General features: G+C 46.5%; 2 protein-coding genes across 2 annotated transcripts in view; both read left to right on the top strand.

Annotated features, from left to right (window-relative positions):
• Nucleotides 1-618: 618 nt before the first annotated feature.
• LOC143291854 (uncharacterized) lies at nucleotides 619-8,885 on the top strand. The gene is made up of 2 exons (XM_076601970.1): nucleotides 619-694; nucleotides 8,560-8,885. The coding sequence occupies exons 1-2, from the start codon at nucleotides 664-666 to the stop codon at nucleotides 8,883-8,885; spliced, it is 357 nt and encodes a 118-aa protein (XP_076458085.1). The 5' UTR covers nucleotides 619-663.
• Nucleotides 8,886-9,106: 221 nt separating this feature from the next.
• The window catches only part of LOC143291852 (uncharacterized), a 38,436-nt gene continuing 32,944 nt past the window's right edge, over nucleotides 9,107-14,598 (top strand). The window contains exons 1-3 of the mRNA XM_076601969.1: nucleotides 9,107-9,281; nucleotides 9,328-9,536; nucleotides 12,863-13,171. Of these exons, the coding sequence (XP_076458084.1) occupies nucleotides 9,107-9,281; nucleotides 9,328-9,536; nucleotides 12,863-13,171 (693 nt within the window). The remainder of the gene's footprint in view (nucleotides 9,282-9,327; nucleotides 9,537-12,862; nucleotides 13,172-14,598) is intronic.

Raw genomic sequence — 14,598 nt, 5'->3', positions numbered from 1 at the left:
TTATATACATACGAACACAAACAAAACTTAAAGTCAAGTATCAGCAGGTATGTTAAATCAATTGGTGATTGCACACATATACAGTGCTTTTAATCCGCCATTTTCTCCCATGAATGCTGGGAAAGGTTGCCCATTAGGGCCGAACAGAAGTGGGTCACTTTCAGATGGAGAAAACTCGGTCAGCTTGAGAAGAAACTAAGGTCCCTGTCCCGCCAAGTAAGTACACGATCACATTGGGAGGAACTCTGGCACCGTCGGACTTGGTCTTTTTCCAATTTATTGACTGCTTCCATCCAGTGTAGGTGAGGATATTTTGTCATGGTAGCGTTTTCCACTCGAAACCCAGTCTTAAGTTAACGCTTCACATTGCGCTTTGTTCGACAATTAGGTCACTGTCTCGATGCCTTCGTAATATGAAATCTGTGCTGCACCTTGCAGTGATTGCGCCTTGGTTGGCCTGTATGTGCTGCCTGCTCCGCTGGCAGTACACGGTGAAAGCAAGCGTGACAGTGTGTTAGCTTGCCGACGGAACGAACGCTGGCACGCGGAGATTTGTCTGGAAAATTCGGGTCACGCTGTGAAAAAAAATAGGTCAGTAGTGGCGAGTTAAGGTGCAGTGTGTCACTAAAATTGTCTGGCTATGAACGTGGGTCTGTACTCAAAATGAGCATCGCAGGACAGATGAAGTTCCAGGGTAAGAATGTTTTGTTTCATTTGAGTCAGTGGGTTTGTGAGCTCAGTAGAGTGGGCAGGGGTTTTTTTTCCGTGTGCCCCACTTGTGGCTAGGATTCGAGAACGCTCGACAGCAGACGGATCTACTTCGCGAGTGTGTTGGCCTCCGTTGGCGATGTTAGGCCCACAGCGTTATAGCAGACAGCACATGTATCGATTGACCGAGTAACCCACAGATTTGGGTTGCCATGACCCTGTATGAGGACACCCGTTTTCTGAGTTGAAAACTTGGCCGACTCCCCGCGACACTGCTGCTTTCGGTATCTTAAATCTTGAACGGCGACAGGTCATCATGACCTGAACAGCAGATACGAGCAGATTGCCGCATTTAGGGCACTTTTGCAACCTAATTATTTTCATTTGCGATTACCACAATGAACACTGCCCTGTTCTTTCTGTGATCGAGGCAGTTAACTGTGTGAAACATTCAACGGAGCAAGATCATTTTTCGCTGTGAATCAGTCGAATGTGTAGCTGTTCGAAGATTTTGAGCAAGTTTTTTTTTTTTTCGCTGTGTGTGTGTGTGTGTGTGTGTCTGTGTGTGTGTGTGTGTGCGCGCGCGTGTGTGTGCGTGCGTGCGTGTGTGTGTGTGTGTGTGTGTGTGTGTGTGTGTAATTTGCACACATACGTATTGATATGTATGATTTTATTACTTATCTTTTGATATAAGCCGTAGACTGACTTTCTACCCTTATCATATAAGGTTCTTATCATTTCTTTGTGTGCAAGTTCAGTTATCGTGTTAGTTATGACTATTGCAACGATTTATCTGTGTGTAAATGAGGGGATGGGGTAAGTTGTAAATTAAGCCTGGATTAAAGTGTGCATTTGTTTCCTTTTTGTGTATATATCCGCCTCTCAGTGGCATGCACACCCTGTCCTATCACATCCAATGTGCACGCACGGTAGGGTAAGCATGCATCTTAATATTCTCAAGAACTGTTAAATAATTACGTTCTTGGTCGAGATTAGGGGGTGAGACGTCTGTCGACGGCCAAGAAGAGAACCGACAAGGCCACATTTTAATGACTTGTGTCTGTTACACCTTTTTCAGTTGTATTTGTATAATAATCATTATTATACATTTTATTGCTATGATTACGTAATTGAATTTATTCATCGCATTTTACTCTGCATTGAAAATCCCCAGTTTTATGATTGTGCTGGTTTCACTGTGACACACTCGAGATGTCATCGTTTCTGTCTGATTAGGGTGCGTATGCGAATAGTCTTTACCGGCAAAGTATACGGAAACGAGAACAACATAATATATTGACGGACAACAAGATCAATTAAAAACAACAACAACAACAAACAAGAAACAAAAAAAACACAAAAACAAACAAACAAACAACAACAACAAAAAAACCCAACCAACCAAACAAACAAAAAACAAAAACAAAAAAAACAGCAACCCAGAAAGAATGTTTTCGTCAAACTTAAGTTTACAAAGGTGCTTTATATTTTGAAAAAGAAAAAAAAAGAAAAACAACGGAGGGTTGTGATGGGGAGTTTATGGGTGAAAGTAATGTAACTGTGGACTTTGAATACTCTCTCCCTACATACCTCACCTCTCTCATACTCTCTCCCTTCCTACCTCACCTCTCTCATTTAAGAAAGATACTATGATGATAGCAGTTTCGTCCCTTGCGGTCAGATCTGTTCTACCGGCAATGGCATACGATCGAGAGACGCCATTTAAACATTAGCGATGTTCCCAGTCCTACGGGAGAAAAATTACTTGAATCACGAAAACTTCCCAAAACTCCATCAAGGGTCACCAGTGGGAACAAGGAAAACGTAACACGAAGAAATTTCTTGAACAAAAAGAACAAGAAGAAGAAGCAGTGGTTACCGACAGGTTATGATTGATATTTCCAACCAAGGTTTAGGGATCCAAAACGATACAACGGAGGTAGAATGTGAGCACATCACGAGTGGTCAGCTCATTTAGATTAGGTTACACTCCATGAATACAATGTTCATTTCGACAACAATAACAACAGTAATGATACCACTGTATATATTATAGTACTAATACTAGTTGATTATAATCATCCAAACCACAGTCAAAACCGAAAACAAGAGTACTGAATTACATTGTTCATCGACATCGTTGGGGAGGGGAGAGAGAACATGGTCTGCGATCAGATGTAGCTGCGTTTGCAGTAAAACTCAAGTTGTTTGCGACGCTGACAAAAAAATTGCTTTGCCTGTGAAAAGCGGAACAAAGACTAAAATAGCAGCTGTCTGCAGCATAGAAAGCATCAGAAGACTCAATGTATACTTCGATATTTTTGTCTACCAACCTTTCGTCCAGTTTTATTGCTAGTTCATTGAGCAGTGGGACTATAAATAACAGGAAAACAGCTCCGAGAAACTCAAAGCAAATGAACCGTACTGAATGTAGACCGACAGAACCTACTTTTTTCCCCCTCAGTAAGAATTAGATGTAGGGAGGTTGACGTTCATACCAATCAAAGTTGCCCGAAAAAGAACAGAATGGTGGATGAACAAAAGAAAAAAAGAAAAAGCATTTGATGTCGGTTGGCATGCTTTTCAACCTCATACACCCCAACCTTAAAAAAAAGAAGAAGAAGAAGAAAAAAAAAAAGGTTCACGTGTGTGTTGTGCGCTCATTCACAGTTTGTAGCATCTTTGGAGTGGTGTATGTGTTTTTGTGAATGCACGAGCGCCACTACGTGTGTATGTGCGTGTGTTGGTGCCGGCGTGCGTGTGTATGTGTATGTGACACGTGTGATCTGAGAACGGAATGAACACACTTTCACAATGTTCTGCAAAACCACTTTTAAGCGATGTGTGTGTGTGTGCGTGTGTGTGTGCGTGTGTGTGTGCGCGTGTGTGTGTGCGCGCGCGCGCATGCGTGTTTATGAGACTCGTGTTATCTAACTACATGTAAAAACAGAATGAGCGCATTTTCACAATTTGCTGCTTCATTTTTGATGAAGTCAGTGGAATACATGGGGCATGCGTGTGAGTGGCACGCGCATTTGTATCAGAGTAGGCGGTGTGTGCGTGCGTGCGTGCGTGCGTGTGTGTGTGTGTGTGTGTCTGTGTGTGTGTGTGTGATCGCGCACGTGTAGTCAGTTTCTAAAAAAAAAAAGAAAGAAAGACAAATCTGAACTAATTTCGATGCGTTTTAGGCCAGTTCATATATATTCAGTATACTGAAAACGATCAGTTAGTTTTACCATGAGCATGGTAAAACAACAAAAACAGCAACACACACACACACACACACACACACACACACGTGCACGCACGCACTCATGCACACATCCGTCGGAGGGTAGCCGCCGCTATTTGCATTGTACATGCCATTATCATTATATCATACTTGAAGAAGGTGGCAGAATGGTTAAGACGCTCAGCTGCGAATACAGTGAATCCGTGCGGGTATGGGTTCGAATCCCGCTCTCGCCCTTTCTCCCTCGTTTGACTGGAAAATCAAACCGAGCGTCTAGTCATTCCGATGAGACGATAAACCGAGGTCCCGTGTGCAGCGCGCACTCGACGCACTGGAAAAGAACCCACGGCAACGAGAGTGTTGTCCTCTGGGAAAATTCTGTTGAAGAAATTCACTGGTAGGGACGCATAATATAAGCATGCTTTCAAGGCCTTACTGAGCGCGTTGGGTAATGCTGCTGGTCAGATGCTGCGTAGCAGATGTGGTCAGCGTATATGGATTTATCCGAACGCTGTGACGCCTCCTTGAGAGACTGAAAGTAAAACAAATCATCCACCACAGCGGATTTCTCTGCATGGAATTCGGGATGCTTTCACGTGGAGGGTGTTGGGAGGCACGGGGGGATGGGGTGTAGGGGGTTGGGTGGTGGTGGTATACAGCGTCGCCATGTGCATGATACAACACCACTCTCTCTCTCTGTCCGAGTCTGTCTCTGTCTCTCTTAAAATGCCTGCCGGTGTTTTTGTTTTACTGTCAAAGTGGATTTTTCGACAGAATTTTGCCAGTGACAGCCCTCGTCAGTGTTGCCCGTGGGTTCCTTTACATGAGCTAAGTGCACGACTGATGCACACGGGACCTCGGTCCAGCACCTTGACGCCACTCGAGGAATAGTGGAGAAGGGAGTTTAAAAAAAACGAAAAAGAAAAAAATCCCGTTCCACGCAAAACTCGAACCCCGCGTGAAGACTCGCGTCCATTTACGTCGGCTGTATGCATCATATACATGCATATCAGATGTAAATACATATCTCACTCAGTGTTATGCATGCATCTTTATATCTTTCTCTTCGAATGCAGCATCGACAAAACAGTTATGACCAATCAAAGTTAAAAAAAAAAGGAAGAAAAAAAGGTGGGGTTGGAGGCGGGGGGATGGTGGCGGGTGAGGCAAATAGCTGTCTCGGCGGGGGAAAACCCACTTCAGCCCATTCGTCGACATACCTCTGAGGCAAAGCCCCATTGTGGCCACAATGTGTGGATACGTCTGAACTCATAGATTCTCTCGTCGGAGCTTTAGAGACGGTCTGCATTTTTCGAGCGTTGTCAGCACCGTCCTTTGTTGTCAGACTTTCGACTTTCCCCATCTTTGTTCAGCTAGGCCTCAAGTTTCCATGTGAGCTCAGTTTCATTTTCAAGGTGTCGCTGAACGTGTGCGGACAGATCCACGTACGCCAAACCACATCCGTAGTTATCATGGAAACGTGAGAGCTGAGCAAGCAAGAGAGACGTGCGAGTGCTGAATAGTTTAAGGATTATTTGGTTTAGTGCGTGGGGCCCAGAGTTGGGGGGGGGGGGGGGGGGGGGGGAGGCGACGAGAGAGGGGCGCACAATGCAAGGCAATGTCAGATTTACTGATTGCATACTTGTACTTTGGTGCTAACTTGTAACGCATGGAAATTTCACAAGTAATTAACTAATATTTGAATGGTAAATTAGGAACCTACAACCCACACGTGTTCATTCAAATATATATATATATCAGTATGTTTCTGCTGCAGTGACTGACGTATGTACCGCGTTTGGTGTTCTGGTCTCGGTGCACGTATGTTTGAGAACTTTATGTATCAGGCATTACCAGGCATTACAAATGGTTCTGTATGTGAAATAAATCATAGGTTTGCCACATCCTGTCCCTAAAGGGTCTGTATCCTCACCCCAAGCCCCATTTGATTTCCAACTTTCTTTCTTGAATGTAAAGAATCTTGATCAAGTTATTCAATGTCACAAGAATTGTTTACCCTTACTTGTTTTCCTCTCAACTTTCATGTTGTTAAAGTTTGGGGTTATATATTTATGTTGCAAGACTGGTCTCTCCGTACTGCTCTGTTTCATATTTCAAGTGTTTTGTGTAATTAAGGAAAACAGTTTGGGTCACGACACCTTACACAGCATATTTCATTGCATTTTATTATTTGACAGTAAACTGATTTGTGATATGTGTTAAAAACACAAAAATAAAAAAAACACACAGCAACAACAACAAAAAGCAGAAGTTGGTTGGGTAAGGGGAGTGGGGGTGGCCGTTGGAGAAGGAGGAAGAGTAGGGAAGGATGTTTCTTCTTCATAGTTCTTTCACCCCTCCTGTCGTAGAGGCCGTCAACACGAGGCATCCGCGCTCCCCTATCATGTTTATATGTCTCTAACCGGCTCCTAGAAATAAAGAAGAGGATTTGGAGCAGATCATTTATCAGATCACACCCCCCCCCCTCCCATCACACCACCTTTCATGACACAGCGGAGATCGAGGGCCAATCAAAATAAGGTGATTTGAGTCTGGCTACTTTTAAGACCACCAGCTAGCTTGGAGTCCACAAAATCCACAAAACATGGACACGCCAGGATGGTCTGAAATATTAGAGGTATTTATTTCTTCTGTGACATTTCACTGCACTCTTGTTTTTGCTTTTACATTGAAGGTCAAGCTCAGCTGGGTGTTGATCTGATCTGCACGTGGTTACTGTTAAATTCTGTTTCCTTGACCGGGAAAATGGTGATATCGACTGTTTGATTGTGCTACGTGACTGAAAAGAAAACTCCCAAACTAAATGATCATCGTTGAATTGGTTCTGCTGTTCAGTTTGAGGTTTGTTTTATGCACGCAGTCTGTAGTGATAAGCATTTAACGCCAGGACAAAGACTATGCCGCAATTGCTGTCTTCATTCGATTTCTGTCCATGGAGGATTGACGGCTGTTACCGGGATTTACTTCTGTGTTTGCACTGTCAAGGCACAATGGAATATGTAAGATAAAACAAATAATGTATGATAGATAAGTATACGATAAGATTAATAAGAAAAACAATATGAACATATAAATCTAAACAACCTGCAAAATGAGAACAGGCGTTAGACCAACTATTTCTCTGAACTTTCTGTTTTCTGTATGCTTTCTGAAACAACACAAATTTCTGGTTGTAATATAATAAGTGTGCATGTTTTTCTGCACACGCACACACACACACACACACACACACACACACACACACACACACACACACACACACACACACACGTGTGTGGTGATGGGGGTGGTGGGGGAAACAAGTGCAGGTAAAATAACCATAATTTTTGTCATACAGTGGCTTTAAAAAGATGCTTAAAACACACACACACACACACACACACACACACACACACACACACACACACACACATATATATATATATATATATATATACATATATACGAAAAGGGGGTTGAGTGGAGAGGTTGAGTAAAAGTGATCCAAAGTCTCCGAAGACATTTACTGGGTCCATTTGAACTGTCGACTATGGACAGGACCATTAGTTTTGCCTTACGTGACTGCAGTTTTCCCCGTACGGATTCGTCGGATATCTGAGCAATGGCATGCTTGACAGATTTCACTGAACAATTTAGTTTTTCTCATCTCCGCAGGTGAAGAAACAGAATCTAAAATACTTTCCAGAGCTGCCTGTTATGGTTGGAAGTGGTAATAGTGGAGTGATGGCCTAGAGATAACACATCCGCCTAGGAAGCGAGAGAATCTGAGCGCGCTGGTTCGAATCACGGCTCAGCCGCCGATATTTTCTCCCCCTCCACTGGACCTTGAGTGGGGTCTGGACGCTAGTCATTCGGATGAGACGATAAACCGAGGTCCCGTGTGCAGCATGCACTTAGCGCACGTAAAAGAACCCACGGCAACAAAAGGGTTGTTCCTGGCAAAATTCTGTAGAAAAATCCACTTCGATAGGAAAAACAAATAAAACTGCACGCAGGAAAAAATACAAAAAAATGGGTGGCGCTGTAGTGTAGCGACGCGCTCTCCCTGGGGAGAGCAGCCCGAATTTCACACAGAGAAATCTGTAGTGATAAAAAGAAAATACAAATACAAATATAGAGGATTCAAAACGTAGAAACAAGTCAAGAACAAGAAAACAGGAAAATCTCGGTTAAGCTCACAATAAAATTGATATTAGCAACTTGGGCTTGTGTATCCAGTATAAAATATGATATGGATTAAGCGTGAGTGTGAATGTCATTATAAGACGTCATCATTATTTCCCTCACATACAAGGACGGATGAACATGAAAGGAGAAAATTCGTCTCGATACCTATTTCACCCACGAGCAGCTCTCCACAGGATGGTTACCTCAGTTTCCATGTCCCATTTACTCGTCACGGCATAGTTCGTGTTCAAGGCTTCGGATCCATGTGTACAATTCGGCTGTATTGCTGGTTATTATTATTATTATTTGTTGTTGTTGTTGTAATGGTGTTACTAGCATGAGCAGCAATATTGATAGTAGTAGTTGGCAGTAGAAATAGTGGTGATAGTTGTTAGCAGCATTACAACCATCAGTCTTCGCGTCTTTGGCAGGGTCATCGCAAAAAACCGCAGACTCCTGCCCTGACGAACAAATGGAGGAGGGTGGCGGCACGGACAGGAGGGTGAAGGAAGAAGGGGGGGAGCGGGCCGGGGGGGAGGAGCCCCCTTCCCCTCCCTTACCATCACCACCACCCGCGGACGACAGCGACAACGACGAAGACGACGGGGGATCCCCAAGAGGAAGGGAGGAGGCAGCGGACATGACAGCACGACCCCCAACATCTCGGGAGGACGCGTCCAAGTCACCAGCACAACCACCATCGTCAGACCCCCACACAGGCAGTGGGTCTGCCTGCTGCGCATGCAGCTGCCCGTAGTGGTGGCGGAGAGCTGGGTGAAGGCAACTGCCGCCTCCACCCCCGCCCCCGCCCCCGCCCCCGCCCCGCCGCTGCCATCACGAGCTGCTGCCGCTGCTCAGGAAAAGCTGACGTCGTCGCTGGCAGCACGTTTAAGCACCAAAGTACCACCACCACCCCTACAAACCCTCCTGGAAAAGAAAGAGACCGCGGATGCGGTGGACGGTGCGGAGGGCTCGGTGATGGGTTTAGGAACCGTGTCGCTGACGGGGACCACGGCTGGGGGCAAGAACTGCAGCAGCAGCATTAGTAGCAGAGCGGGGTCAGTGTCCTCTGTGTCTCAAGTGGTGTCCTCCAGCACAGAGAGGTCGCTCTCGCTGCTGCTGCCTCCTCCGCCAGGCGTTGTTGGGAAGGAGGGTGAGGAGGTGGAGGTGGCCGCGGGGGTGCATTCCTCTTCATCCAGACCCGGTGGTGGTGGCGGTGGTAGCGCAGGGCCTTCTGGGGATTGGGGACCTCAGGCGGTCAGGTCCGTTGGCAGCGGTGGTTCTTCGTCGTCGTCGTCTTCGTCGCTGCTTCAAGCGTCTTTGGGGGTCGGGACCTCCCCCCTCTCCTCCGGAGTCAGACCCTCGGGGTCTGGACACAGCGCCAACGGGTCTCCTTCTCCTCCCACAGGTGTGTGTGTGTGTGTGTGTGTGTGTGTGTGTGTGTGTGTGTGTGTGTGTGTGTGTGTGTGTGTGTTGACTATTAATCTAACGTCTGTTGAAAAAACAAAACAAAACAAAAAAAACCCGGAAAAAACCCCTAAGGGAAATGCTTGCGCGCTGTGCGTGTGTGTGTGTGTGTGTGTGTGTGTGTGTGTGTGTGTGTATGAGAACGTGCTTGAACTGTCCACAATTACACATGTGACGGGAGAAAGAAATTTAGAATGGACAAGGAAATTTGGGAGATAGAAACAAAGTAACAGTAGAATTAACCATTTATTCAACGGAGCAATGAAAGCTGATAGATTCTCAGTTGTCACAACAGGTTAGCGATTGGACATTTGGACAGGCTAAGGAAACGTTCGTGAGTTAAGGCTGGGTGGATTTTGCAAACGAGTTGTTGTATTTGTGTTTGTATGGTTGGAAATGGTGGTGGTGGTGGTGTGTGGGGGGGTGGGAGAAGGGCATGGAGGGAGGAAGGAGGCCATACTTTTCATTTGTGTTCTGGAGGGGAGAGTGCTTGCGTGTTTATGGAAGGTGCGGTGTGTGTGTGTGTGTGTAGGGTGGGCGGGCAGCATGATGTATGCCGAGGACACATTTCACTTCGAATTTGGGAGTTTCTTTTTTCTGTGTGTGGGGGGTAGGTTGTCCTCAGTTAAAACTATGCCTTGTGGTGCAAGGGAACTTTCTTATATTCGTCTTATTTCCTTTTTTTTTTTTTTTTTGTAAGTGTCTGTCTGCCCCTTCGTCTGTGAATCCGTCTTTTCTTTTTCCACACACACACTCACACACCACACTACACCACTCACACACCACATCCACACACACACACACACACACACACACACACACACACACACACACACACACACAAACATACACACTCACGCACGCACTCACTCGCTCGCTCGCTCGCTCACACTCACTCACTCACTCACTCACTCACTCACTCACTCACTCACTCACACACACACACACACACACACACACACACACACACACACACCACACACACACAAACACACCACACACACACACACACACACACACACACACACACACACGTAAGCAAATAACCCGTGCGTGTCGTGTCGTGTGTCGTGTGGTGCCTCCCGTGGTATGCCGTGCCGTGTAACTGGGTTTATACCTGCACAGAATTATACCGTGCTGAAAGTGAAAAGTCTGCATTTTATCGCATTCGCATTGCATTGCATCGTGTTGTATTGTATTGCGTCGAATCTTTATCTCGTCATATCGTGTCGTATATATCGTCACTTTGCATTGTATCGTATATGTGGAGTGATGGCCTAGAGGTAACGCGTCCGCCTAGGAAGCGAGAGAATCTGAGCTCGCTGGTTCGAATCACGGCTCAGCCGCCGATATTTTCTCCCCCTCCACTAGACCTTGAGTGGTGGTCTGGTCGCTAGTCATTCGGATCAGACGATAAACTGAGGTCCCGTGTGCAGCATGCACTTAGCGCACGTAAAAGAACCCACGGCAACAAAAGGGTTGTTCCTGGCATAATTTTGTAGAAAAATTCACTTTGGTAGGTAAAACAAATACAAAAACTGCACGCAGGGAAAAAAAAAGAAAAGAAAAAAAAAGTGTGGCGCTGTAGTGTAGCGACGCGCTCTCCTTGGGGAGAGCAGCCCGAATTTCATACAGAGCAATCTGTTGTGATAAAAAGAAATACAAATACAAATGATATATCGCATCGCAGTGCAATACATTGCGTAACATCCCATCATACCACATCTCATCATATCATATCGTATATAGTGCAGTATCGTACAATATCTCTTCGCATCACATCATATCGTGTCGTGTTACTAGTATCGCGTAGAATCGCATTGCCATTGCACGGCATCGTATCGTATCATATCGCATCGCATCGAGTCGTATTGTATCTTAATGCATCGCATTGCCATAGTATTGCATTGCAGCAGCCGCGTATCGTATCGCATCGCATCGCATCGCATCGCATCGCATCGCATCGCATCGCATCGCATCGCATCGTATCGTATCGTGTCGTATTGTATCTGAATGCATCGCATTGCCATGGCATTGCATTGCAGCAGCCGCGTGTCGCATCGTATCTTAACGTATCGCCGGCCATGGCATCGCATCGCATCGCATCGCATCGCATAGTCGTACAAAACTGTTTCGTGTCATGGTACAATACCCCACGGCACTGCATCACCACAACACCGTATCGCCCATCGCATCGCATCGCATCGTACAAAACTGTTTCATGCGGTACAGTACCACACCGCACTGCATCGCCACAGCACCGCATCGCATAGGATCGTGTCGTATCGTGATATAGTGCCAACAACGCATCGCATAGGATCGTGTCGTATCGTGATATAGTGCCAACACCGCATCGTACAGGATCGTGTCGTATCGTGATATAGTGCCAACACCGCATCGTACAGGATCGTGTCGTATCGTGATATAGTGTCAACAACGCATCGTACAGGATCGTGTCGTATCGTACAGGATCGTGTCGTATCGTGATATAGTGTCAACACCGCATCGTACAGGATCGTGTCGTATCGTGATATAGTGTCAACAACGCATCGTACAGGATCGTGTCGTATCGTGATATAGTGTCAACAACGCATCGCATAGGATCGTGTCGTATCGTGATATAGTGCCAACACCGCATCGTACAGGATCGTGTCGTATCGTGATATAGTGCCAACAACGCATCGCATAGGATCGTGTCGTATCGTGATATAGTGTCAACACCGCATCGTACAGGATCGTGTCGTATCGTGATATAGTGTCAACACCGCATCGCATAGGATCGTGTCGTATCCGTGATATAGTGCCAACACCGCATCGTACAGGATCGTGTCGTATCGTGATATAGTGTCAACAACGCATCGTACAGGATCGTGTCGTATCGTGATATAGTGTCAACACCGCATCGTACAGGATCGTGTCGTATCGTGATATAGTGTCAACAACGCATCGCATAGGATCGTGTCGTATCGTGATATAGTGCCAACAACGCATCGTACAGGATCGTGTCGTATCGTGATATAGTGCCAACAACGCATCGCATAGGATCGTGTCGTATCGTGATATAGTGCCAACAACGCATCGCATAGGATCGTGTCGTATCGTGATATAGTGCCAACAACGCATCGTACAGGATCGTGTCGTATCGTGATATAGTGCCAACAACGCATCGCCCATCGCATCAGCCGCATCGCATGGCATGTTGTCGCGCGGCATCCAGTTGCCACTGTTGTGGCACCGTCCTGATGTCCGCCGTGGTCAATGTCGCAGGTGGATGGACAAGTGACCGCGCTCCCCAACACTTCCAGTCGGACGATGGTCACCAGCATCATCATCACCACCACCACCACCAGCATCCTCAGCATCATCCTCAGCAGCAGCAGCAGCAGCCGAGGGTGGCCAGCGGGTCCCCCCCTCCTCCCCCTGCCCCACAGCACAGCGGGCTGCTGGCAGCAGGGCTCAGGGGGGTGGGGCTGGAGGTCCACCCCCACCCTTCCCTCCCCACCACCGTGGGCAGTCCTCCAGAGGCCGGCCCTCCAGGCACAGCGGCAGGGGGAGAGGCCGCGGAGAAGAATGCAGGTGAGGTTTGTCACTGTGTGTGTGTGTGTGTGTTGGGGTGGTGAGTGTTAGTTAGAGGTGGGGTGGGGTGTGAGTGTATTTGGATGGGGTGGGGGTTGAGGATGTGTGTGTTTGGTTTGGCGGGGTGGGGGTGGGGGTTGTTTGCATGTGTGTGCGTGTGTGGTGTGTGGGTGTGTGGGTGTACATGTGTGTGTGTGTCTATACGTGTGTGTGTGTGTGTGTGTGTGTTGTGTTCTTCTGCCGTATCACTGTATGTGTTTGTGTACATGCGTGCGTTTGCATGTGTGTGTGTGTGTGTGTGTGTGCATGTGTGTGTGTGTGTGTGTGTGTACATGTCTCTCCCACTCCTAGGAAATAGACTTATGTCATCTGTTGATTCTTTATAAACTGACATATATTATGATGATAGAAATCTGGTAATAGTATGAATGATAATTATTAAGATGATGGTGATGGTGATGAAGGAACATAAGGCCCAATGGAATCTCAGTCCGAGACTAAAACGACAAGCAGTGACTGGAAATAGTGATGAATGTACGAACACGCACGCACACACACACACACACACACACACACACACACACACACACACACACACACACACACACACACACACACACACACACACACACACACTCACACACACACACACACACTCACACACTCTCTCTCTCTCTCACTCTCACACACACACACACACTCACCCACTGACATACACACACACACACACACACACACACACACACACACACACACGCGCGCGCGCGCGCGCGCCAACTTAGGTACAGGCGTACACACACACACACACACACACACACACACACACACACACAGATCGATTCCATGATACTAGTTTATCCTTTCTCTGTATATCCCCTTCAGTCCCCATCCCCTTACCCCAATCACAAACACACAAACACACATGACACGTCTAACATCACTCGAAGTGAAAAGACGTTAAATCAAAAAAAAAAAAAAAAAAAGAAACAAAAAAAGAACACACAAATCGAGAGGCAGATAAAAGAGAGACAGATAAAAGCCGAGAAAGAGCCTACAACAGCTGTAGTGCTGCTGCCTCTAACCCAGTGTGTGCATTCGTGGAATAGCTTCCGTGACCCGGAAGACACGGCGAAGGTTATCAAGCCGTTCCACACTGACGTTGGGTATCTAGGACGCTTGCCTCGCTGTGTCAATCGAGTGATGGGGGGACCGGCTGAGCCAAAGGAATGAATGAACGCCCGGACATTAATGTCCCATCTAGCCTACTTTGTTTAACTGCATGGTTAGAAGTAATAAGAGCTTCGTATACAATTTCAATGAGGGGTTTGTCTCTCTCCCTTGAAACTCTTTTTGTTTTGTGCCATAGTGAACTGGAGGCGTACACAGTTTCATGATTTGATTTTATTTCATTTTGCTATAGGTCCTCA

The sequence above is a fragment of the Babylonia areolata genome, chromosome 18 (genome assembly GCF_041734735.1).
Source record: "Babylonia areolata isolate BAREFJ2019XMU chromosome 18, ASM4173473v1, whole genome shotgun sequence".
Lineage (NCBI taxonomy): Eukaryota > Metazoa > Mollusca > Gastropoda > Neogastropoda > Buccinidae > Babylonia > Babylonia areolata.
Note: the sequence above shows the minus strand (reverse complement) of the source record. Positions and strands in the feature narration are given on the sequence as shown.